This window comes from Labrus bergylta, chromosome 13, assembly GCF_963930695.1.
Source record: "Labrus bergylta chromosome 13, fLabBer1.1, whole genome shotgun sequence".
NCBI classification, from domain to species: Eukaryota; Metazoa; Chordata; class Actinopteri; order Labriformes; family Labridae; genus Labrus; species Labrus bergylta.
The window spans coordinates 13,803,373-13,828,533 of NC_089207.1; the positions used below are offsets into that span (position 1 = coordinate 13,803,373).

The 25,161-nt window shown below is 38.0% G+C and overlaps 1 protein-coding gene across 1 annotated transcript in view; it reads right to left on the reverse strand.

Moving 5' to 3' along the window:
• Positions 1-317: 317 nt before the first annotated feature.
• Positions 318-25,161, reverse strand: part of lrp1bb (low density lipoprotein receptor-related protein 1Bb) — a 138,655-nt gene continuing 113,811 nt past the window's right edge. The window contains exons 71-87 of the mRNA XM_065962263.1: positions 24,880-24,999; positions 24,447-24,688; positions 23,909-24,132; positions 23,427-23,533; positions 20,810-20,926; positions 20,434-20,607; positions 17,970-18,095; positions 17,026-17,190; positions 11,936-12,097; positions 11,216-11,390; positions 10,759-10,863; positions 7,501-7,614; positions 5,470-5,546; positions 5,108-5,198; positions 4,255-4,405; positions 2,963-3,037; positions 318-1,522 (exon numbers count right to left, since the gene is read on the reverse strand). Of these exons, the coding sequence (XP_065818335.1) occupies positions 1,382-1,522; positions 2,963-3,037; positions 4,255-4,405; positions 5,108-5,198; positions 5,470-5,546; positions 7,501-7,614; positions 10,759-10,863; positions 11,216-11,390; positions 11,936-12,097; positions 17,026-17,190; positions 17,970-18,095; positions 20,434-20,607; positions 20,810-20,926; positions 23,427-23,533; positions 23,909-24,132; positions 24,447-24,688; positions 24,880-24,999 (2,366 nt within the window). The 3' untranslated portion in view covers positions 318-1,381. The remainder of the gene's footprint in view (positions 1,523-2,962; positions 3,038-4,254; positions 4,406-5,107; positions 5,199-5,469; positions 5,547-7,500; positions 7,615-10,758; positions 10,864-11,215; positions 11,391-11,935; positions 12,098-17,025; positions 17,191-17,969; positions 18,096-20,433; positions 20,608-20,809; positions 20,927-23,426; positions 23,534-23,908; positions 24,133-24,446; positions 24,689-24,879; positions 25,000-25,161) is intronic.

The following is a 25,161-nucleotide window of genomic DNA, read 5'->3' on the forward strand; positions in this document are numbered from 1 at the left end:
TGTAAGTAAAGTGAAAATAGACTGAATTATCATTCAGCAGGTGGTTTCCCCACCACCAGGTAATAAATGGTGTGGCCTTCCTGCACACACAAGGAGGGCAATAATGTCCCATCAGCCTCCTCCCTTTACACAGCAAGCAAGTAACATCAGGTCAGCAGCCATGTGTACTATGGAGACATAACAACTCGGCCATTTGATCCCTGGTTGAGAAGGCAGATAAGAAAAGCACACATCATATTAAGATGGTTTTAATTAAAACCCCATTCAAATGTTAAAATGTAATGTGATCTGCTGTTGCCTGAAAAAGGGACACAAGGTGGAAATAAGCCCCCTTTATTCAATATCGATTTACATTTTATATAAAATTACTTACATTTATTACATTTCTTCAAAATACAAGCAGCCAAACAACATACAAATCAAATACAAAATTATAAAATTTCTTATATTTATCATCTCCCCTTTCTGAAATAACAGATGTGTTTCATAATAACTCTTAATATCTGTTTTGTAACTGTGGTAAATCTCTTCCTCATCTACATCTTATCCATCTGTTGACATATGAGACCTAGAAAAATATGGTATTCAGTATCTGTCTATTCAGTGTACAGTACAGGATCCGGGAATCTGATCGGAGAACATTCAAGGTGGGCTACTATCTCTTTCATCAAAAGATAAGCTCTTGTGTTATATTACTGTCATAACAGGGAGGATGGCGATTGAAATCAGTGGAAATATAAAAGACAGAAGAATCATGGGAAAAACAAATTGTGTGAGAAAAGATCATGTCTATATTATGGCCTTCACTGGAAAACCAGTCTGAATAAGAAAAAGAAAAAACAAGAATTAAAAAATATCAGGCTTCACTGCTCAGGTGTGAAGCTCTGTGGTCCGTACATCATATGGCGTATAAAAAAAATAAAAATAAAAAGCCTCGAAAACAACCATCACACCCCCTCTCTACGATACTTACATGTGTTCAGAAAATTGAGCCGACCCACTTTCAGTCCCTTCACAAAACGACACAGCGCCCTTATTCCACTCCAACTAGAAACAGTTATGGGTACAAATTCAGCACTGCATTTTAAGTTTAAAACTGTGCACGAGTGTGGCTTATGGTGTTAATAAAGTTTTTGCAAATCAGCAGCTTTACTTCATTGTCCTACAGTATACAGTGAAGCACTGTATAATTATGTTTGACAAACATTAGAAAGCAAACATTGAATGGAAAATAAAACTCTTCAGCACACCAACAAGGACATTATGCTGATGCTAAACCAGCAAAACCTAAGAGCCTCGTCGGAAATAGAAAGGACTTTCCTTCTTTGTATTATACATTGTACACTGTGGTAAAAAAAGAAGTACAAAGTGTAAAGTTAGGCTATGCGGCGGTTTCATGAATTGTCCCCTCTAGTTTCTTTGGGAGTAGCTCTCTCCTCTCGTCAATACTGATGACTGGCTTCCGGCAGTTTTGCCCGTCGATATATATCTTTGCATACACTGGATTGGAGTAGTTCATGGGCTGTTTGGGAAAGAAAGAAGATACAAATAAATATTTCGTTTTAAATTTGAACACTACATCTGACAGTCCATTGTAATGTATGGATTAATCAATCCAGATGAAACACAGCACAATAATCATTAAGCTGAAGTCATGGCTGCTCATTGATAAATCTTCTCTTTTAGACATCTCTGACAAATCGAGACAATAATCTAGTCTTTCTAGTGCTCCATTCTCATCTATTCTACAGCTAGCCTTGCCTGCCCAGTAGTGATTGGCAGGTACAATAAAATACTTTTTTCAGGGCTTGTTTGATTCCTACTGCATGCGAAGACAAGACTGACAAGAGAGGAGTTCCAGATCCAGTTTACAGGAAACCAAAACAAGGATCTAAAAGACATTTATATACTCCATAGAGCTGAGGGGATCTGCAGAGTTGTAACTCAGAAGGGCCGTTTGACTGATGTTTCTATAAGACATTATAAATCAGTGCAGCTATAAATACAGTTAACTGTGATTAATCAATGTTTGCCAATGTGGGGTTAAAACAATTACCAGCAAGCTCACAAAGACTGAATTGCCTCAGCTTTTAGGACCAGAAATGGCGCACCTTTGACCAATGCTATCTGCATGTTTTAATGCTCAATCCAAAAAAACTTGTTATTCAAGTGCAAACACGCTGATAGTTTTCTAATCAGTGCAGTTTTGAGCCGAGACTTAAAATATGAAAGAAGTTCAATAGTTCTAAAACTTCTCTCTAGGGAAAGCCAGAAAGAACAACTTGGACAGCCCCAAAACCAACTTAGCCCCTGATTATGATAATCAGTATAATAGAAATATTTACAGACTTCATTAACAGACAAACAAAGGTTGAACTGTTGTAGTTATCACCGGAAATTCTGAGCATGATAATACGGCGATATACAGTCATAATCACCAACTATGTGCTAACCGTAAAAATGTCACTATGTGTGACTGTTAGTGCTGCTGTTTGTGAATTGGACTTTCATCGTCATGAATAACGCTTGCATAGAAACGAATGTCAAATGTTTCATGATTGTTTAAAGTAAAAATCAGATCAGCAGCAGTGTGCACATTAAGAATGATCGATGATCTCTTTAGATCTCATTTGTACAGGTCTATGAGCTGCAATATCACAGCATCCTCTTGTGAATTTGGCCCTGAGTTTAACTTAAAGATTAAAACAGACACACCCATGCATGCTGTATGACAGGTAGCAATACTACAGTAAGACAGATAGCAACATGCAAGGTAATGATTACATACAGCCATGCAAGTAAAAGACTGGTTTACTAGAATAGACATTAAATTATCCTTCACAAATCGTATGGAGTATTTTTTTTAATGGTTTGTAGTTCACTGCACAGTGAACACTGAATTATTTCATGAGTATGACTGTTTTTCATGAGGACAAACATGACATAACGTTTGCGAATTCACCTGTCCAGGGATTACCTCCTTGGGCACAGAATTCATGCCCAAGGTGTGAGTGTCACTGGATTTTACACACCAGCCCTGCAACACAACAAACAACTTCTATGTGTAAAGGACAAAATGCATTTCATAAGAAAGTAAACACCAAACACTAATAATAAGGATATAATCAATCCATCTGTGGGTATTGAAGGTTAAGGAGTTCTGAATGTAGGGAACTATATTGTACTGTGTATGGTGTAAAGTGTAGTGTTTAGACAGCACAAAATACAGAAGCTAGTTTACATTCAAGACGACATGCTTCTGTCGAAAATCCATCCAGATTGGACTGACAATAGCAAATGTCAAAGATTGCAGGAAAAGAAGCAATAGCATTAGGCATAAAGCTCTAGCAGGTGAGCTAGATAACAGTATCAGCGAAGGTGTTATGATTCATTTGATAGGCTGAGTGTTAGTGAAGGGTTGAAGGCCTTGAGCAGAATAAATCGCCAGTCAGATTAAAAATCCTCTTGGACCATGGCAGCTGAAAATTCCTGCATAAACAGGTTACAACAAAGCCTTTAGGAAACCAAATGTTGTCCCAATTGATATATCCCAATGTACACTGTCAGATATAGAAACAGAGAAAAAGAAGCTCACACAAACTGATTGTTAAAATGCAGGAGAAACCCTAACCCTAACCCAAAAGTCTGGAAATTGTATCTTTAACAGAACCTACGTTTAATTTAGATTCATTATTAAAACTGATTGGATGCTCTGTTAAACAAAGGCAGAGGCAAGTTAATGACATGACACATCACAGGAGAACTACAAGATCCCGTCGGAATAAACATGTTGCTTTGTATCTCTGAGGATGAATTGTTGTTCATTCGGTGCCTGTTTTGACGCAATGTTGATAAAGTCATGAAAAATATGATCGTGAGTCCGTATATTGTGTTTTATTCTGAAATTGACCGGATGCTCTGTGCATTTCCTTGTCTGACTTCCTGTTCGGGCTGTCATAATCTGTCCAACACAATGATAGAGTGGCAGCTAAGTACGGCGTAGTGCGTGATGCTGACGGACCGCGGCGCGCGCGGAGTATGTGTGAATTGGGGGTTAGGAAAAAGATAAACATCACAACAAAAAATTAGGATGAATTATTTCTGAATAAAAAATTCACTTTTCTAGTTTAATTGAAATCTGATCACTTATTTGTGGTCGTGGTACAACTCTAGTGTAAAGTTATTAAATGTATTTTTTCAAAAGAGATCATTAGGCAAATGTTGGCATTCATTGGATAAGTTCAAAAGACCAACCTTGTGAGGGTCTAGTGTGAAGTTGGGTCGCAGCAGGCTGCCTGCATCAGCATGGTTGTCATGGTCCACTTCATACATGTTGTATGACGGGTTCCCAATCTCCACGTTTATCCCCCCATTTGTCATGGGCTGCCTCTGGACACTTTTTCCCCTGAGTGTTTGTATGATGAGCCATCCATCAATAACATGATTCACAACAAACAGGTCGACATGCAGTAGAACTTTAGCACAGCTCAATGTAACAAATCACATTTCAATAGGGCGATGTAACAGTAGCATCAATTTCACGACATCAAGAGAACCAAAGTGTCTCGATACAGTCATGGACATGTGAAGGTGTGAAACGATAGGTCTTTCGGGCAAAAAGGAGCAGTGTGAGTGCAGGTCAGCGGGGAAAATGGGGGTGGGTGGGCAGGCAATAGTTGCCTCAGCATGGTAAGGGACAACTGGGCCTAGTGTGAGTGCGCCCTAAGACAGACATCATAGCCTTCTCTGAGCACAGAAATACGAAAGATAGAACTGTTTTGAATGGATTCATCCTTTCCCACTTATTTCGGTATCAGTAAATCTGTTCTATTTCTAGAAAAAAGTTCTAAATAATGTGCCTTACAGAATCATTCCATTAACATACTGTGACATCCCTACAATTCACTGATTGGAACACTTGGAGTTCAGAACTTTCCTGAGCAAACCTGAAAAAGGAATTACAACGAGAGGCTTTCTGCCAGCGTTAGGTGTTCCATTGAACATGATGGAATGAGTGTTAATTTATAAAATACTGATATCAATTCAACATAATCTATTTATAAGCCTTTTACTGCATTATGTTGAATTTCTTGATTGATTTACTTACTTTTGCTTCTGTCTGCAGATGTAAACACCTGCTACCACCATCACAATCAAGACTACCAGCAGGACGAGAGGCACGATGATAGCTATGCTTCCTGAGAGACGCACAGAGGAGAGAGGATGTGGAGAAATTAGTGATGCATTAGTTTAGCTGAGATTGATTCAGACAGTGACACTTTAAAACATGCCTGACAGTAGCTTCAAAGGAACCTTAAAGGTATATATTTTTTATGGCCCATGATTTTTCACCATGTGATGATTAAGGATGAACAAGTAATCATTACTCCCAGTTGATAGATTGTAACTGTGGGAATGTTTTATGCATTAATTCATACAGGATACTTTACGGTTCATAATAATACTCACCTCCGCTAGTATTGTCTGATCTGCTGCTTTTAGGGGCGGGTCTTTCACACTGTGTTCCTGCCCAGTTGGCTGAACACCTGAAGGAGGTCAAGGAGTATCAAAAAATAAAATCAGAATGCTTTTTTCTTGAAAAGTAAACTAAGAAAACAATCTTACAAAAAGAGAGTATGAAGTGACCGTGGCTTACATATACAACACATTATGATTCAGTCTTGCTATGAAGTGCTTTGATCCAAAACAAACAACACACCACCTGGAGAGAGGGCACTATGTACATGGTGGGTCTGCAAACAGTGTATGTGAATTTACATGTTGAATATTCAGGATAGAAAGAAAATCAAAGAATGACAGCGGGACATCATGTCGTCATCTCATTTGTGTTCCAATGGGATCCGATGGGCGTGATGTATGACCCTTGTTAGAGGAGGTGATATCTAATTTCACACGACGGACGCAGATGGGTCTGTAAAGCATGGGTGATCTGGTAAGTGTGACTGGATGATGACAGAATGAAATTACTCTAAATTACATGCACTCTAAGAATCAGAACATCAGGCTACAAAAAATAAGGATGCAGCCCCATATATACAGGAAATGAATAACGCTCTCTTTGAACGAAATGTCACATCAACATGAATTTTAATGGAATATTAGGGGCAACAGGGAGTTTGTATCTCCTTTGGGAAAAGCCTAATTCCTTAAGAAATGATGGACTCTCTCAACCTGTGGTGAATGCCTTAGAGATAAACACCAATTACTGATGCGATGTTTCCGCCAAGTAAATTATATGCATACCTGATGACAGGTCTGTGACAAAAATATACAATTTCCCATCATGCAACGGTAGTTTTACCTAATGTCTTGTGTGCTCGGTGACGACTGCATGAGATGGGTGGATGGGTGTCAGTGAGGGGCAGCAAAGGTACAGAGTCATGCAACAACTGATAATGTAATAAGTGCGACATTAGCAGATATTTACACAAATTGTTATAACAATACAGTAGAACAGATTCAAGCTCTCAGATTGAAGGATGATTACATCTCAATTTAAGAAAATCCTAAATTGTGCCTTACTGCTTCTGCTACTTATACTGAGATAAAACCAGTAGGTTATATTTAAAGGAATGTCCTTTTTCACTTTCTTACTTAGAGTTGAAAAAAAGGGTTTATACCAATTTTATGTTTGAGCAGTGCAGCTCATCTTAGCACTGTTGTGTTTTTGCTTTAAATGCAAAGCAATGTAAATATAGTGCAAACAGTTATGTCTTAATGCTAAGATAAACTGGCAAGTAATTGATCTTTTCTTTTAGTTGATATAGATAACTGCAATATTTATGAGAATCTCAAAATTCTGCATGAAGGGACCAATGACACAAATTTAAAATTAAATTTAAAGTCATGACTTATTCTAAAAATGTGCTCGCTAAACACAGTTAATAAATGATCTTAATTAGTTTTTACATCAAGAAAAATATTTTTCCATTACATAAAATAAAAACACTGTTTCTTGTGTCAGGGTGTGTAAAAGAAGCCACACTGTTGGACTACTTTAACAAATGACTGTTGGTTGACCCTTTATACCAGGAGCCATGGCAACTAGACATCACCTTCAAATCCAAACAAAACAATCTATTTATATTACTGAGGACACTCAGGAGTCACAACCAAAAGGTGAAAAATATTTAAAGTTACTATATTATATTTGATTAAAAATGGCTATAATAATATATTTTGCCCATCTAAAAAATATTACAATGAAATCCAAAACGAGTGAAATACAACCCTGGGTAGTTACTTTAAGTCATTACATGATACTCGAGTTTTCCCTTTTCAACCTAGCTTGAATTACCTTTTGTTTTTGTGACTTGAACTAGAACTTATTACATGACAAGTTGCTACAAGGCTGCACTGTGACAAACAGCCCATATACTGGGCTTAGGCTGAAATGGAGCCGGATGGAGTTGAGGTGGGGGTGTGGACAAAGGGGTTGAGTGGGCTCTGAATACAGCTGGAGAGGTGAGAAGGACCTACTTGCAGCGTGGTTTGTTAAGAGCTGTTAATGTGCACATCCCCTCATTCTGACAGAAGTAATCGCAGGGGTTGGCCAGCTCATCACAACGTTGGTTCTTGAACCCTGACGTGCAGCTGCAAAACATTGTGTTTGGAGTGATAAAAGGGCCCAGAGAATGTATATTGAAGAACTGTTGTCTGTTTGATGAATGAAGGCTGACACAGTAATCCCTTTAAGAAGCTTTGCTCATAAGATGGAGTAAGTTAGTGTTGTGTCTGCAACAAGCAAATAAGCAAACCAAAAAATAAGAGAAGAAATCAATTTCACTGCTCACACACTGAGAGGAACATCTGCAAGAAAAGGCTGTTACAGTGGTCTCAATTTGAGATGTGAGTTTTCTTAAACAATTATTTCTGTGATTGCAATAACAAAGCTAAAAGAACACACTTGTGTGTGTTATTCAATTAATAACCAAAAATCAATAACCCAGAAATACAAGAGCCTTTCACTTAATTCAAACTAGCTTTGGAAACACAGAAAACACAAAATATACAATAATGGCAACAGTTTGTGATAAACAAATTGAAGTTTTAAAGTAATGTGTTCACACAGTGAGTATTCTGTTCTTAAGGTAGTAAAAGTTCTTTCAGAGTACCTGAACAAAGCAAAGTAAAGAAAGAAAGTAAAGTAAAGATTAAAGTAAAAAGCACGTCACAATAGCACAACATATTCCTTTCTTAACTTTCTTAAAATCACATGAGTTTCAATTTCTAACAGGAACAATATGTAACTAGGGGGTGTCGGGAGCCTAGTTGTTCATGTGAGCACGCCCAATGTACAAAGGCTATAGTTCCCCAAGTGGGCGGCCTGGGTTAGAATCCGACCTGTGGCTCCTTTCCCGCATGTTATTCCCCACTTTCTCTCTCTCCCCTAGTTCTGACTCTATTTTCTGTCCTATCTCTAAAAAAGCCCAAAAAAAGAAAACCAAAAAAAAAAAAATAGAACGCAACTAAACTAAACTGAACCGAAACTAAACTCCAAACTCAAAACTGAAAGTGCTTTATTCATTTTATTTGGGATGGTACTTATTCAGCCTGAGGTCTGTTGGCCGCCCCCCAAGAGTTTCAAATAGAAAAACAAGCCAAAGTGACTCGTAAACATTTTGCTACAACCCAGAAAATATTTACAATGAAGAAAAACGTAAGCTAAGGTAACAAGTTCTTTAGACAGAAGTACTGTTGCCGTTTACAGCTAATGAATTCAAGGTAATTGATCCAAAGTCCAGGGCAGCTGTTGAATGTTCTGCATTGTAGAGAAAAAGGTGTTATTGTATTTTTTTAATCCTTTTTATACATTGGATTTAAATCATCAAAGCCTACCCAGGGGTACACACCTTTAAAGAAACAAAGAAGAGTAAGGAAACCATGCATTGCATCCATGCACAAACCACAAGAGCATGTTTGAAGAACCATATTCAACTTCCCCTTTTCTGCCATTTATGGAATTGTTATGGTCACTGTACTTTCTTGCTTTGTATTCATGCAGTCAACCTTTCTTTCAACCTCAAGGAGTCAATGTAAAGAGGCCCTCATTTTCACTGATATTAAGAGAACATTAAAAAAATAACATTCATAAACATACAAGTAAACAGCAAAAAGATTTTAGGTAACAAGAAACAATAGAATAGCTTAGAAAAGTTAAAAGTTACATTCAAGAATGGTTAACATAGACACTGGGGTGGGTTGGGAACTACTGTTATAAGGGATGGGGTGGGTTTGGATAGGGATCTGGACCACAGAACTTTTTGCACTCTGGTGATTGTTGTAACACTGTACATTTCTGTGCAAAAACCAATAAAGAATGTTTGGATTAAGAATGGTCAACATTGCATCCAGTTTAAGATTGGTATATGGAGATAAAGGTTTTTTAAGTCTAATTTGTAACGTGAATTATTCCAGAGGTCTGCATGAGTGCACACAAACTGAAAGCAGTTTCCTCAATTAAGTGTTGGCATGCCGGGCTACAATACCCCTTTAGTAAGTCAGGTAATAATCATCAGTTTAGAAAGAAGAAAGTGATATATGATGGGAGGTTGCCAATAAGGCGTCTATAAATAAACAGAGACCTGTCATATCTCATTATTCAAAAGGCCTCCTCAACCTTGTCATACAGGGTCATCTTTTGGTCGGAGCATTTGATTTATCAAAATAAAGTCACATTTGTAGCTTTTATGATGGTGAAACTTGGATGTTAACCATTGCATACCACCGCTCTACTGCAGTGCTGATGCCGTTTTGGAAATCTCAACAACCTTTTTTTTTTTTGTTTCAAATGCAACGATTATAATACACGACACAGCTCTGCTATGCAGGGTTTTTGCCTCAGAAAGGCTTTATGAAATACACATTTACTGAGTGTATTAGGGTCAAACATTATGATTTCTTAACGCAGACATATCCATCATCTCACATAATCTCCGTTCTTTGCAGCCAACAATAAAGCACATTATCAGGATCTGTTAACCTCATCGACTAGGATGGGATCATTTGCATAGAAATTGATTTTATCCCCTGGAATTTGTGAGTGATGACCGCAAATTTCCATTTCACTATATTGGACAATGGGCAGTTAAAAAAACAGAGTTGGCTTTTAAAATGGATTTCCAATTTCCTCCTTGAAGATATTTTTAATACAGCACTGCATGTGATTATGGCTGAGGTTATATTCAGGGCTTTCAGATGTCTTTCACAATGATTTTCTTTGCATCCGCCTGTCAAGCTTTTTTTTGTTACAAGTTTCAGAAGTGGAATCTCATAGCATGTTCTACTGTTACATACCTCAGCTTCTTTCTGGGAGAGCAAACATCTAAAACCTACCATTGAAGAGTGTCAGAGAGGCCTGACATCCGCTCTTCACTGCAAGAAGGAACAGTGTGATATGTTCAGAATGGCAGACTTGAAGGGTTTTCTTATCTGCCTAAAAACCTTAAGCCAAAGCGAAGTGTCATACAGCGTCAGACGAGGTACTAGCACTCAGCCCCCTGCTGTGCCGTGGCTTCAACGTATTGACATCAAACCGTCCCTCAACTTCAGGATTTCTTTCCCATGGAAGACATTTATCTTGTACTGTTCTCCACGCAGGAATATGGTACCCCTTGGGGATCTAAGGCCAGGCTTTCTGCGGCAGCGAGCATTTGGATGGAAACAATAAGGGTGTGAATGATAGTGGAGAACATTCAATTTTCCCCACTTTCCTTCACCCATTAAGCAGTGACTTACTGACAGAAAGGCAGGCTGGTGTCGGGGTCCAGGTGACAGGTGCCTCCATTGTAGCAATATCCGTCACAGAGCTGACAGCTCGGGGCTATTCTGCCATTTGTACAACTGGTGGGTGAAGAAATAATGGATGCTAGTGAGAAGCAGGATACCATTCTTTTACAAGAAGCATTAAATTAGTTGTCATGATGTACATAGTTTATATAAAGAATGAGATTTCACCAGGCTCTTAATACACTAGCGTAACCAGAAATTAAATCACTGTAGGCAGTTTGCCGAATAAAATTTAAGTTTTCATACAATCAATTCTAGAGGCCTTTAGCCTTAGGATACAGCAACAGGACTGGAGAATACACCATGGAACTAATTATTTTTCCATAAATGTAGAAAACTGTAAAAGTCTTAGATTACAGCAAAATTGAGAGCAGATACAAATAGAGAGCAGATACAAAGCACTCACTTGCAAACCACATCTCCCGTTTCATCGTTAATGAGGCACGGAGCTCCGTGACATCGTAGACACTTGTCCATCTCACACTTGTTTCCCTCAAACCTGGCAGGACACACACACTCCACATTGCCACTACTTGATAGGGTGCAGGCCCTGGAGTTTACGCAGTAGTGATGACAGATGTCTGTTCCACATATAAAGAGATAAAGAGAAGAGGGAAGTGCTTAATGAGAAACTGGGGAAAAAAAGTGTAAGTCTGTTTGATTGGAACTGTACACAGCCTTAATGGGACTTAATTATCCACATCAAATGATATCTAAGCCACAGATGAGAACATATCACCCCTTGGGCAGCAATGGTAGGAAAACACTAATGACGTTCAGTTTAAATTGTTTTCCCCAATAACAATTATGAAAAAGCGACGCAAAAGAAAATAAATTATCACTTCAGAACAGAAAAACCCAAAGGTTGTTTGATTGTAGTACTTTGACTTTCTTTATCTGTAAATGGATGCAAATGTAGTGTTTATGGAAAGAAAATACTCCAAGGGGTTGTGCTTTGTTCCACTGTGTTTGTGAACGGCTTAGTTCTATCGATTGTATGCAGCAGAACTGAATCCAATTCAACGGTTTGTTATGACTGTGGCTTGACTTGAAAGGCTTATGTCAATCAAATGAAGGCAATGTGCATTTGCTTTATTTGCCACGAGCTAAAAGGTGCAAGACTCACGGTAAAGACAACGGTCCCCAGTATATTCTGCCATACAGCGGCACACTGGCTGGTTCCCCTGAGTGATGTCGCATGTTCCTCCATTTAAACAGTAGTTGTCACAAATCCTCCTCTCACAGTAAGGCCCTGAGAAACCAACAGGACAGCGGCATGTAGGCTTACCTGGACAGGGAAAGAAAGGGAAAGATTAAGGGAAAATGAAAAGACCAACAATGCATTGATCCCACTCACAAAGATAGTCTGTTATAGACTGTTATAAAGAATTATTTTGGGCATAGACCCCAATTGTTTAAAAAAACCAATGTAATTTTTGGTAACACTTTATATTAAGGTGCTTGTAATAAGCATTAATAACAGGTAATAAGTCACTTATAAGACCTTATTAGATTCTTATTAACACAAATAAGAGTATATATTTATTAAGTCTTATAAGACACTTATAGGCTCTTATTAGAAATGTATTAACACTTAATATATGTCATAAAAATTAATAAGATGCTTATTAACATTAATAAGACTTCATGAGTGTTAATTAAACTAAAAAATAACTTACAATTGGCTTGTAAAATATTAATTAACACAAATAAACTTGTTTATAGACCACTTATCAACATTCATAAGATGTTTATTAACATTGATAAGACTTTATTAGGATATTAATGCCTTAAGATTAATAAATACTTTATTATGCAGTAATTAACAGTTAATAAAGCTCCTCTGCAGGTACTGGATCTAAAATGGGAGCACTGCTTATAAAGATCAATAAATACTTTATTATGCACTTATTAACAGCTCAGTGGGAACAGGGTCCAACTTTCAAGTAAACGCAGAAACACAAAGGAGATCTATTAAACTTCCACTCAAACAGTTTTTGAAAAAAAAAATGCTACTACAAATACAAGTATTATCTTTAACGTTAACTGTAAACAACATTATTAAAACATTTGGTGTGTCATAGCTACCAACATATCTGATCAAATTCAGGGAAAACGCATAGTTTAACCCAACTTACTGTAAATAAAGTGTTTAAGGTGGATAAACTAGACTAGGACACCTGGAGCCCAAGATCTGAATACCAGTCAAGAGGCGCACACAGGAATACATTTGCAAACTTTGTATGTAAGTAACACAAATATTGCAAAACCAATTTTTTGTTTAATTAACACTCATGGAGTCTTATTAAGGTTAATAAGCATCTTATTAATGTTTATGACGGTATATAAAGTGTTAATAAGTTTCTAATAAGAGCTTATAAGTGTCTTATAAGACATAATAAATGTGTTAATTATGCCTATATTAACACTTATATATAGTCTTATTTTTGTTAATAAGAATCTAATAAGGTATTATTAGTGACTTATAAGTGACTTATTACCTGTTATTAATGCTTATTACAAGCACCTTAATATAAAGTGTTATTTTTTTTACAATAAACACACAACTGGGTGACATGTTCCTTTAGAGGTTTAGGTTCACTCTCCAGTCCTTATGGCTTGAAACAAATGAAAATGCACACAGAATAGAAAAGATAAATAGCAATAAAATAAGAGGTATTTACAACTAGTGTAAACTTGTCAGGATAATTATGACAAGTGATAAGTCATGATTTTAAGTGACATGGTATGATTAATAGCGGCATTGGTCAGACTGATAGTAAAATTAGACACCAATCCGTCAATCATAGATGTTGCATGGAAATTATACTCCCACAGTCACTGTCACTGGTTGATATACACAGTAAAAAAACATCAAGCACTTTGATGAGAGTAATGGCAAAGACCCACCCTTCTATCCATCACTTTTAGACATATATGGGTCAAGATGACAGCAGATTGGCACCTATGGAGAGGAGTTTGGCTGCCCCCTTTCAGAGTTGTGTCCTTCAGGTTTATCCAGGGGGGCGCCAAATTGTTCATGGGTCAGGCACAATATGCATAAAATTCATCCAATGTGTTCAGGGTCAGCCCGCATTTTCCCCTTGTCACACATGTCTGGAATACCTCTAACAGAGAGGTGCTCTGCAGCTCCCGATCAGCAATGACCTCAAGCAGCTTCAACATGAGGGAGCAGAGGTTCTACCTTGTGTTTTTTTTTTTATATTTCACATTTGAATTTGTAGGTTTTTGATGCGTTTTATTTCTCTTGTATATTCCCCTTCATTTCAACGTAATAGAAAATACAACACTGTTAGAAGCGTGGTTAATTCCCCTGCTCTGTTATAAATCTTTTGAAAGTGGAAGAGCCTTAGCTGAAACCCCTCAGGTGAGACGTCTAAAACAGCCTGAAAATAAAATACATGTACGCATGAAATGTTATTTGAGGTCATGCATGATTGATATTTGAACACCCCTTTTAGTCTCATTTAGATTATTTGGCTGTAAGTGTTTGATGATCCTGATAACACCTAAAGGTCAAAAGGTTGTTTTTTTACAGGTTTTTAGCATCCAACATAGACAATCCCCTTTCTCCCATTTGTGTGTCAATTACCAGCATCCTATTTACACACAACAGATACAGAACAGCATAAACATTCATTTTGTGTTGTGTTTATAAGTAAAAAATGTTTTTTTAATGTTCTGACTTAATGTCAAAGTACAATTCTTCAGAGGTTTTAGATGGATACTCCATATCAGAGGCTTAACATACTTGGTAGTGTTGGTATTACAAGAAAAAAATGGCACTGCAACATCTTTAATCACAGGGGGCCCTGATTTTTTTAAGTCTTGATTGATTGGAGTCATGAGCATGATATACTCTTTTAATTAAAAAAAAAAAAATATTTTCCCAACAGCACTGTTGGAGTGGAAAGGCTTTATGTGAGCAGGTGTAAGATGTTACAAGCAGGTACAGAACCATATCACTTCAGCTCTTCATGTTCCCTTTTAAAAACCCTACCATCATACCTAAGAAAGAAGCCCCAAGACTGAAGGTGTAGAGGAAAGGTTCTGTCTGCACTGTATTTAACCAAGTTGCCATGGATACGTGTCTTGCTACATCGGTCAAATACAACAATAACAATTTTGCACTTGAAAACTCTGTCACTGTCATAATCTGTTTGAAATGTCAATCATTATGCTTCAAGACACTTCTTTCTAACTCCCCCTCCTGTCTGTCATCTGACTGTGAAGCTTCAAACTCCCAGGCTCCCTGAACTATCCATTTGTGCTTAGTAATTTAGATGGAGTGATGTTATTGCATGGATGCATAGATTTAAAGCCTCAGGTTGTGAGGAAAATAAAATCAGCAAACATAACAGACAAACGTGGATGCCCAAGAGCACAGGACTGTCAGACCTTATATCTAGGTGCAGGTGATGACAGTAAACATTATCTTGACAGCATTTGCTGTCAATACAATACAGACCTTATTGTTGAACAATAAAGAAACCCCTAGTTTAATTTTGGCACATTCAATAACACAAAGTATTTGTGCAGCACTTGAGAACCATGCCTTCAATTCATTAAATCAAAGACCACAAAAGGAAGGCACATGTGGATCTTGCTAAATAATCCTTATAATTAATACGTTTTTACACTTGATGTGTTTGTTTGATGATCCCGTCTACTTGTACTCTTATTACAGCTGTTCACTACTTCATAACAGACAGCAGAGCATGCACACACGGAAGCAGGAAACAAATACAATAATGTGTCGGGTGTTTTTTAGCAAAACTGAGAAAATGAAGACTTGAATGTAACCTTGTGCTTTCATAGATCAAACTGGACAGATTCCAGTCTTGTTAGGATGCTTTCAGTCCCCTTTTTATTACAAAGAGCCTTTGACTTTATCCACACCCTTGCTCATCATTTATCCAATTTTCTTTTGCCTCAAGGACATGTGTTCAATGCAGTGCAGACCTCTTCTTGAATGAAAAATACAAGAAACAGCTGTCATAGCATGAAAGGAACAGAATTGTCTGTCTCCAGCAGCACAACAAACATTACAACACATTTTCCTCTTGGTTGTCCACCATAAACGGGAATTCAATTCATCATCCAGTGTAGAATGTTGGACTTTGCTGATGAATGAAAGACAAAGGGAGCACCGCCTTCATTTCCCAGTCCTGAAGCAGTGATCTCAGAGGGCTTAACACGATTTGGATGTTTGACAGACACACTCCATTTTCTTTAAAGAGCAGGAGTGATTATCTTGGCTGAGAGCTGTTTTAAAATCTTCACAGAATTTGATTAAAAAGATACATAACTCCTCTTTTTCCTTTTTTAAAATGTCTTTACTTCCTGTTGGGCAGACATGCTTCCCAAAGACCAAATGAAAAGTAAACAGATTATGTTATACGCTGTAAAAAGACCAAAGGCAAAAGAATTGCCCATTTGAAGGGATTAAAGATGAATAAAAATCCTGCTCCTCACAAATCAAAGCCCAAACTTTGAAAACAACAAATGACACTTTATGAACAGGGCCATTGATCTGCTGAGTTTAGTCACCTCAAATGGAAACGGAGGCGTTGTGGGTAATTGCTATGATGGGAAGATGATGCACATGATTGTAAATCAATAATACAATTTTTAATAGGGATATAAATCTTGTTACAATCCCAACACTGAAACCTCAGCATATTGATATAAAATTACTAGATTGTAGGGTAGAACTGGTTGTTCCAGACCCATTAAAGCATGAAAGAAGACACTGCAAGATAGAGGGTTGATACTTCAGGCGTATTTGACAGGAGCATCACTGACAAAAACTGCTCAACTGGCAGATCTAACGTTGCAAAATTGAGCAGAGTTGAGAAAGGCAAGGTAGTTTTAAAGGAAGACAAATGTGGTTGAATGACATTATGCATCGGGTCAGTGTGCAGGAGGAAATGGGCAGGTAACTCTGAATTGAAAATGTCTGTTTGTGGCTGTGACAGGTTTTTTTTCGGCAGGATTGGTGTTCATGAATACGAAGGACTTGGAATAAAAATACAACAAAAGATTTATAAATACATATCAACATAGAGATAAATCAACATGGGGTGGACACAAGGTAGAACACCAGCAAAATAGAGTTCAAGCCCTATGGCTCTGCAGAAATAGGAAGAAGGAATCGTGCTGCACATTTGACAGTACATTTTTAAGTAGACTTACCCAGGGGGGATCCCATGCAGGTGCCTCCATTTAGGCAGTAGTCCGTACAGTGGTTGACCTCACAGCGCTCGCCTGAGAAGTCCGGCCAGCAGTAGCACCTCCAGTCTCCTTTCTCATTGGCTAAGCAGCGGCCTCCATTCTCGCAGGCAGGACGGCACAGTTCACCTTTACAACAGAAAAGTCCATCACATACTGTGCTGCAGTGTATTGCAGACAACAAAGACTGTAGAAATGTGGACCTGACTTTTTGAGGGAGTGAGAATGAACAAAAACCTGCATGCGGAAGGTTTGTTCAGCCTCAACAAACACCAAAGCCTCAGAATGTTTTGCTCGGGGGTTTGTTTAGTCCTAGCTGTGTACTGTATAGATTCTTGTTAAAGTACATTTTTTAATACTTTAATTCAATTTTCAAGCCAAAACTAAGGTGGCAGGTACATGCATAGGCTCGGCAACACCCGAAACAACGCACATTTAGAGAAACTCGCAGTATATACAGAAATGCTGCACTTTGAAAAGCAAACGCAAACATCAAACAGCTGAAACAAGCTGAGACAACTGCATCATCAGATGCGCTGCAAATACATACACGAAACAAATCAAAAACATACACAGGTTCAGAAAACAACTCAAGATAGATAAATGCTGCAAGTTAAGCCTTTTCAACAGAAGTACATACAGGTCTTTAGGGGGCGCTGTATGGGACAGTTTGTTTCATTTGCAGTGCATTTCAGCCGTCGCACTTGTTTTAGTTGTTTGCTATTTGAACGTGCAGCTTTTCTGAATATGCTGCATGTTTCTCTAATGTACGTAATTTCAGTTGTTGCCGAGCCATGCACGTACCGGCCACCGTACAAAGCAAAGCAGGCAAGTGTTTTATTTTGAAATCCCTTAATAAATCTTAAAGCAAACTCAACTTTGGCTTGAAGATGAAAGAGCAAGCCTACCTGAGACGATGACATCACTACAGGTGCCATTCACCAGAACCTTCCCCTCTGGACACGTGCACCGGGCACCCGTTGGGTTGAGCAGACACATGAAATCACATGACATTCTCAGACAAGGGTTTGATGCTGTGGAGAGAGTGAAGAAAAGCCAAGAAGGTAATTTGTCAGTCTGGCCTGAGATGAGAAAGATCCTTTTGTTTTTGAAAGTGTTTGTTCTTACTCAAAGTAAAGACATTTATTTCAAGTGTTTTAAATATCTGTTATTCTCTTGAATCCTAGCGAGGCACCAGAGTTAAGCATAAGAATGACTTCTCGACCTCATCTCCCGATTATGGAACATGTTAAGAACTTCCTGTTGTCTGACTGATTAGCACACTTTGAAGTGCTCTTCTCTCTGACGCACACAACGGGTACACAAAGTAAGGAAAACGTCTCATGAAAAACGCCTCTCTAAAACGACCAGTACTGATAATAATAAAGCTTTGTGAGGCACTTGCTACTTTGGATTTAATATTTTAACTGAAATGTGCAGAGTAATGAACAGAGCTCAAAGACAGCAATTTGATTTACAAAATTTGCAAAAAATGTAATTTACACATTTGATTTAAACTCATGTAGAAGTTATGTTTCCATGCTTCACATATTTACTTTAAGTCTGGCACATAATGTAAAAACTAAAAATAATCAGTGCTCAGATTTCTGACACAACACATAATGATGAAAGCTCTGAAAAAAAACTAAATGGTTGTTAGGTTTTTTTTTGCTGAACATATCAAGCCTTCACGTTATCTTTTTTTTTTTTTGCAGGCTGTGCACATCTTTAACCCACACACTACACACTACACGGCCATCCTAATGAGTCTCTGTGGAATGGAACAGCTGCCCTTAAAGTGAAAAACTGACCGAGATGGAGCTTTCTAATGCTTTATAACCATTAACACCAGAGATGTAACAAATAAGTGAGGCTGGTATACTACATGAGGAAAGTGAGTGAAGAGACACGGTTGTATTGATTGACTGTGTTGAAGGAAACAGATGGGGGTGTTTTGGTTGCACATCTGAGAAAGTCACGTGTTTCAGAAAGATGTTAAAACAGTTGTTTCAGCCTCATCTTCTCAGGGAAACAGTTTCTCTAGTTTTTTTTTTACAACTACATATATAATAATAGGCTTAATGCATTTATCATAAAAACATATTTATACATTCTGAAAAAATTTAGTCAAACCTTTTCCTGACAAAAATTTCATGATATGTAGACTTACACACTAAACTTTTGATTCATCATAAGTACAAGTTAGTACACATCCTAACAAATATCATGAATAATATGTGGTGGGTAGTCTTTTAAGCTATACTATGTATTGACTTAACTCCTTATCCATCTTATACTGATGTCAGTAAAATCCCTCATGTCAGCCTGAAACAGTTCCTTATAGCTGCTGTCTCTTTAAGGCCCCTCTCCCCATGTGACCAATTTCTTCCCATTGGCCAGTTTTTTTGGCAGTCGCAGGGTAATTTGTGTGAGTTTCAGGTGGGCGTGTCCTCTGAAGAGCTGCCCAGTTGGGCATGGACAACCTGATGTCAGGTTCTGGCCAAGTCTTGAGAAGTTCTCTTTGTCAGCTCATCTAAATATGGATCAGCATAATAGATCTCCTCTAAGGGTTTGTAATCGACTCATTTGTCCTCACCTTATGTCCTACCTGAAATCCCCAAACTAGAAAAATCAATAAACGGTAAATCAGAAACTGAACTGCGACTGGAATGTAGGCTCTATATAAAATTGGAAAACAGAATCTTGTCAGGGAACAAACTGGTTTGGAATTACCTCATCTTCCTTCTGTTATGAAAATAATGTTCATGAATTAGGGCTGTCAGTGTTTACGTGTTAATCGCGATGGTCCCAGACGAATGCATTCATTTTTCAAGTCGTATTAATCGCATGCTATTTTGTCCCTTTTGGCGCACCATAGATAGGCCACCGCAGAGTCTCCCTGTAGTATAGACTGTGTACCATGTAGCCACAGTGATGGAAAAGAATGTCTCCTCTGCTCCTTTGAATGACTCATTTAACTTTAAAAACTCCCAGACATTAATATCCTAGAGGTGATAACAAACATTATATTTTTTTGGTGAACATTCCCTTTAGCTGCTTCCATTTATTTATTTAGAACATTTTTCTGTGACATTAAGTTAATGCGGGAACCTTTGAACTATGGATATTTACCGCTTAGTCTCTTTCATAATAAAATCAGGTTTGTAACCAAACAGGAAGTAGGGTACCATTAACTTAAGGCAGTACAAAAATACAAAATAAAAGCATCACACAACATACAAATGTGATTTATCTCGATTAACTATTGATATTCAGCAATTCATTTTTGTATTCATTTGGCAGCCTTTATATGAACGCATCATGGTCACTTGATAATACTCTTAAAAAGGACTGATCTTAAAGACAACATACCATCCTGCTGTTTGTAACGGTGGGAGATCAAAACATTGGTAGGCTTCTCAATACCCAAATTGAGAAATTCCACTGGCTGTTTGCCATACTTGTGAATCTTGAAGAGCTCATGCTTAAGTCCAGTTCCATAGATGTAGTCCTCAAAGATATCAATTCTATATGGCTGTGAAATTCCTGTAAATCCAAAAGAGAAAGGAATCAGATAACCGAAGGTTAACTCCTCAGAACACTTTACATGTTGGGAAACTAGAAGTTTGTATCCTGTGGCAGTGCATTGGTTGTAATTATTTGATAAAAAAAAGTTGAGTAAACTGATGTGGAGCATGAATAAAATGTCTTTAACAGAAGTTGTGCTTTGCTTTGCTGGTTTTCTTACCGTGTCTGTTGCTGATTGTCACCAGAGGGTCTGAGCCGTCCAATCTCATGCTCCCTATCTGCGAAAGCTCAGGATCTGCCCAGTATAATCGCTGGTTGAAATAATCAATTGCCAGCCCTGTGGGAGGATGTAGGAAATACATTTATTTACCTGACAAATTACACAGGCATCATCAAGGAGTCCCTCAGCACAGGAGACCTTAAGGTCAGAATGGTTATATGTGTAGAAGATCAACGCGATGTGGAGAATAGATTTCATTTGTTTCATTCTCCCTCTGGCTGTTTGCGTTCAGCATTTGTTTTGCTTGTGTCAATATAGCATATTAGATCTACCATCTAGTTGTGCAGTGCACTTTTGATGAGTGTAGGCGTGCCTACATTTCAATTTCAAACAAGAGATTCACTTTTACTTCTCCCTAAAGTCTGACAGGATAATTTAGCACCTGGCTGGGGCATTTAAATAGGTTTGCTTTTTTCCCCAAATGATGAATTTCCCTTTCTGTGACCAAGACAGAGCATTGGTCCCTTGAATTAAAGGAGGCCAAAGCAGCTCTTCAAAACTAGATCAGTCCTAAGTGTCTCCCTGTAGACACACCAAGAAATTCCTCGAGGCTGAAAAGTATCTCTTACTTTTAAATTTCCTTGGTGTTTTTTCCACATCTCTTGCTACCATAATAAAGCTCAAACTTTAAAGGCATTAAGATGGTACACATACTTTAGTAGAGTGTGACTGCACTGGCTTTTCAGTACTCTATCTACAGAGCATGAATAAACAGACAGAATTGATGTATTTATCCCAATCAAACAAAGTGGGAGAAGGCAGAATCTTTGGCCTTATTTTGATATTCTGACCAGCAGAGTGATTACTTGGTTATTGATAATGTTGTTATGACAAATTAGTCTGACATGATAATTGTTCTTAATTATGGAGTTTCAGACAATGAAGTCGCATGATCACAATGATGGAGTGTTGTTTTTAGATGTCCATTGCCTGCTTCCGGAAAAAAGGCAATTAACAGCTTTTTTTCCCCTTCAACCACATTATCAGTTTGTCAGCTCATCAAATCTGATGTCCAATAAAGAATATAACAAATCTCTTTTACATAGGCCATCACTTGAGCTTTTCAGAAATACTATGGCTAAATGCTCATAAGTCTAGGACAAAGCAAACATAGCTTTATTAGCCACACAACGGATTCAGTACATTGCCAGGATTTTACTTGGTTGTCCTCAAAGTCACATGATGATGGTCTACAACATATACAAAGCTGGGAGAGATCTGGGAAACGCTTGAAGTTTCATGGCTTCACCCAAGAGTTGGTTTTACAGTAAAATAAATGATGTCATTTGTCTAGGCTGACTATATGTGAGAAGCTTACTCCTGCATTACTGATAGGCTCACTGAAAGGCTAATTTATTCCATATACTGTAAATCTACCGTTGAGGACATATGAAAGCACTTTTGGTCAGTGCTAGCCATGAAGCAAAAATGATAACCACAACCAGGCCAAAGTAATGCTGGTACTGTCTTAGCCATGAGAAGAGAGAGGGCATGAGGATAACTCATCTGTAAAAAAAAAACTGTAGCCCTAAAACAACACAATCAAACTGAGATGAAAAGATGTATTCTCTATAAAGTCTGATCAGTCAGTTAAGATTTTTTGGCTTTGAAAATGCCTAAACCGATCACCAGACAGCACAATTCATAAAGAAGTGACTACAAGGTCTGATTGCGATAACAACCTGAAATCTGTGTGCATTTCTTTTATTTTTTCAAGTCCAACATGTTGTCTTCTACTACTCCCGACCAACAGAATGAGTGATGGCAATGGTAATTGGACTGCACTTAAATAGCTCTTCCTAGTCTTCCAACCACTCAAAGCGCTTTTACCTGACATGTGGTATTCACGTTTAAAATAGATGCTGCTACATAAAGTGCCCAACTGCCCATCAGTACTAATCACATTTATACAGTGATGGCTATGCCTCCAGGAGAAACTTATGGTACAGTATCTCGCCAAGGACAACAGATATCTGTGAAATAAATACTGTGACATATATAATCAAATTCACAGACACACAAAGTATGTAAGCCTACACACACACCACATAAACCCTCTGCTACATGCATGCAGCTTGAACCAAGTTGACACATCAAGATGGTGATGTGATCTTTGTTGCGTTATCTAGATGTTTAATGGAAGTATATTACACATGCTTTTGGCTTTAATACATTATAAGAGAAGTAATAATTTGCTAATGTTAGATAAACCTTGGTCCTGATTGGCAGCTCCAACCAGTTACAGTGACAGTGAAACGTAACTTGAAAGAATAACAAGACTTACGGTAGATACACCTGTTGACAGGAGCATGCTTGTCTGAACACATTTGAGACTACACGACAGTTTCAAAGCAGAAGTGCTCAGCCATGACTGTTGACTGCTTATAATGCTCCTGATATGCCTCGGAGCAGATGAAAAACACCATATGGACGCGTTAACAAGGTTAAAAACTAGATTTTCATGAGAAAGCTCTTTAAAATATCAAACTAACAAAGTGACAGCAGGGAAGAATATATTGGAAAAAAATGAATAATATGTGGATATTAAAATACCTACCAGTCGGCCTTCTGAGATTTTTCTCCAAGAGGACCCTGCGCAAGGAGCCATCCATGGCCGATTCCTCTATATGAGAGTGGTCGCCAATAACACTCCAGTACATCATCCTGCACACATAAAGAGAAATACCACTTCACTTTCTGTTAATTATAAAGTGTGGACTGTGTGCACAGACATATGCCTTTGAAGAGCCAAGAAAAAGTCAAAAGAATGTCTGCATTACACTTGTAAATAGTCAAGATTCATTTTGAGAGCCTTTGATACTCTGCTCGTGTAAAAAGTCGAGCTGCTCTGACAAACGTTTAGTAAAACACTTGGTAATGAGCATTAGCAATTTTTCATTGTAGTTGGAGCTAGAAGGGTTGAGAACTGTTAATTACCTGCTTGTTAATGTCCTGCTGGATACAAAATAGTGTTTCTATCAGGATGTTCCGAAAGAGTTGTGAGTAATGTAAGTAAAAGTGACTTTGTGCATGACCTACCCTCTAGCTGGGTTGACAGCAATGGCGTATGGCTCTCCCGCTATGTCGGTAATCAAGCGAGTGCAGTTTGGCGTCTTAAGTTGCCCCACATTTATGGAATACCGTAATTTCGTCCAGTGGGCTGTGTAATAGCTGAACCAGTGCATCCGAGAGTGATCGGTCCAATAAATGTTGCCTGTGATCCAGTCAGCAGAAATATCTCTAGGTCGACGAAAGTCTGAACACTGCAACCGAAAATATTCACAAATTAAGATGCTCTATTTAAACTTAGTTCACAAGTTCACCGAAAAGACGCAGTGATGATACATTTAGTGTAGTGAGTCTGCTGTATGAAATGACTGAAATGTTAGCTGTACATTTTTATCAACTTATTATGAGTTCATGAATAATATGAGCAATTAATCAGTTAAGACTGTTTATCTTAATGCTTGTAGTCTATGTGGTGAGATGGCATAGGCCTACTTGGATTTATTTGGGATTATTATGTTTCAAAGTATGTAAAGTACGTAAACAAACAGGTTAGATGCTGCACACTTACGATGTTCTTGACGTTTGTTTTACTTTGACTTCTCTCTAGAGTGTCTTTGTAAAAAATTCCACCAGGGTTAAACTGGGTAGCCCAGATAAACTTCTGGTGGTGAAACAGGGCGTCCATCCCAATGATACGGGCATTGTCCTCAATATGAGTGAGTAATTTGTGTCCTTGGCTCTGGTTAAACGGATACACAAAACTTCTGATTTCAGTGTCATTAGCAATGTAGAGCACGCGGTCTTCAGGTCCTGCATGGTGAGTAATACATGTGTGAGAAAGAAAGAAAGACAATTAGGACTATTCCAATTGAGTATTGACAAAAGGCAAAGCAAATTGCACACACATCTATCTGAACAATGTAATTATATAACATGACATTAATGTCAGAAGGAGTATGTTTACACCATAGCATGCTTGATAATAAACTAGAGAATCATACCTTTTGCTATGCAGTTGCCATTGATGTCCTTATAATTGCGGTCACATGTGCACTGAAAGGATCCTTTAGTGTTTGTGCAGTAATGAGGACATGTGTCAAACTGCAGGCATTCATTTATCTCTGGAGAAAAAGAAGGATTCACTTAGGAACAGGTTATTTATGAAAAGTTATTCATATTTTATTCAACTAAGATAAGCATTCAGAGACAATGGGTAATAAATAAGAACTACATCACAGCACAGGACAGCTGGGCCGGGGACAAACATGGCTTTGCTAACGACA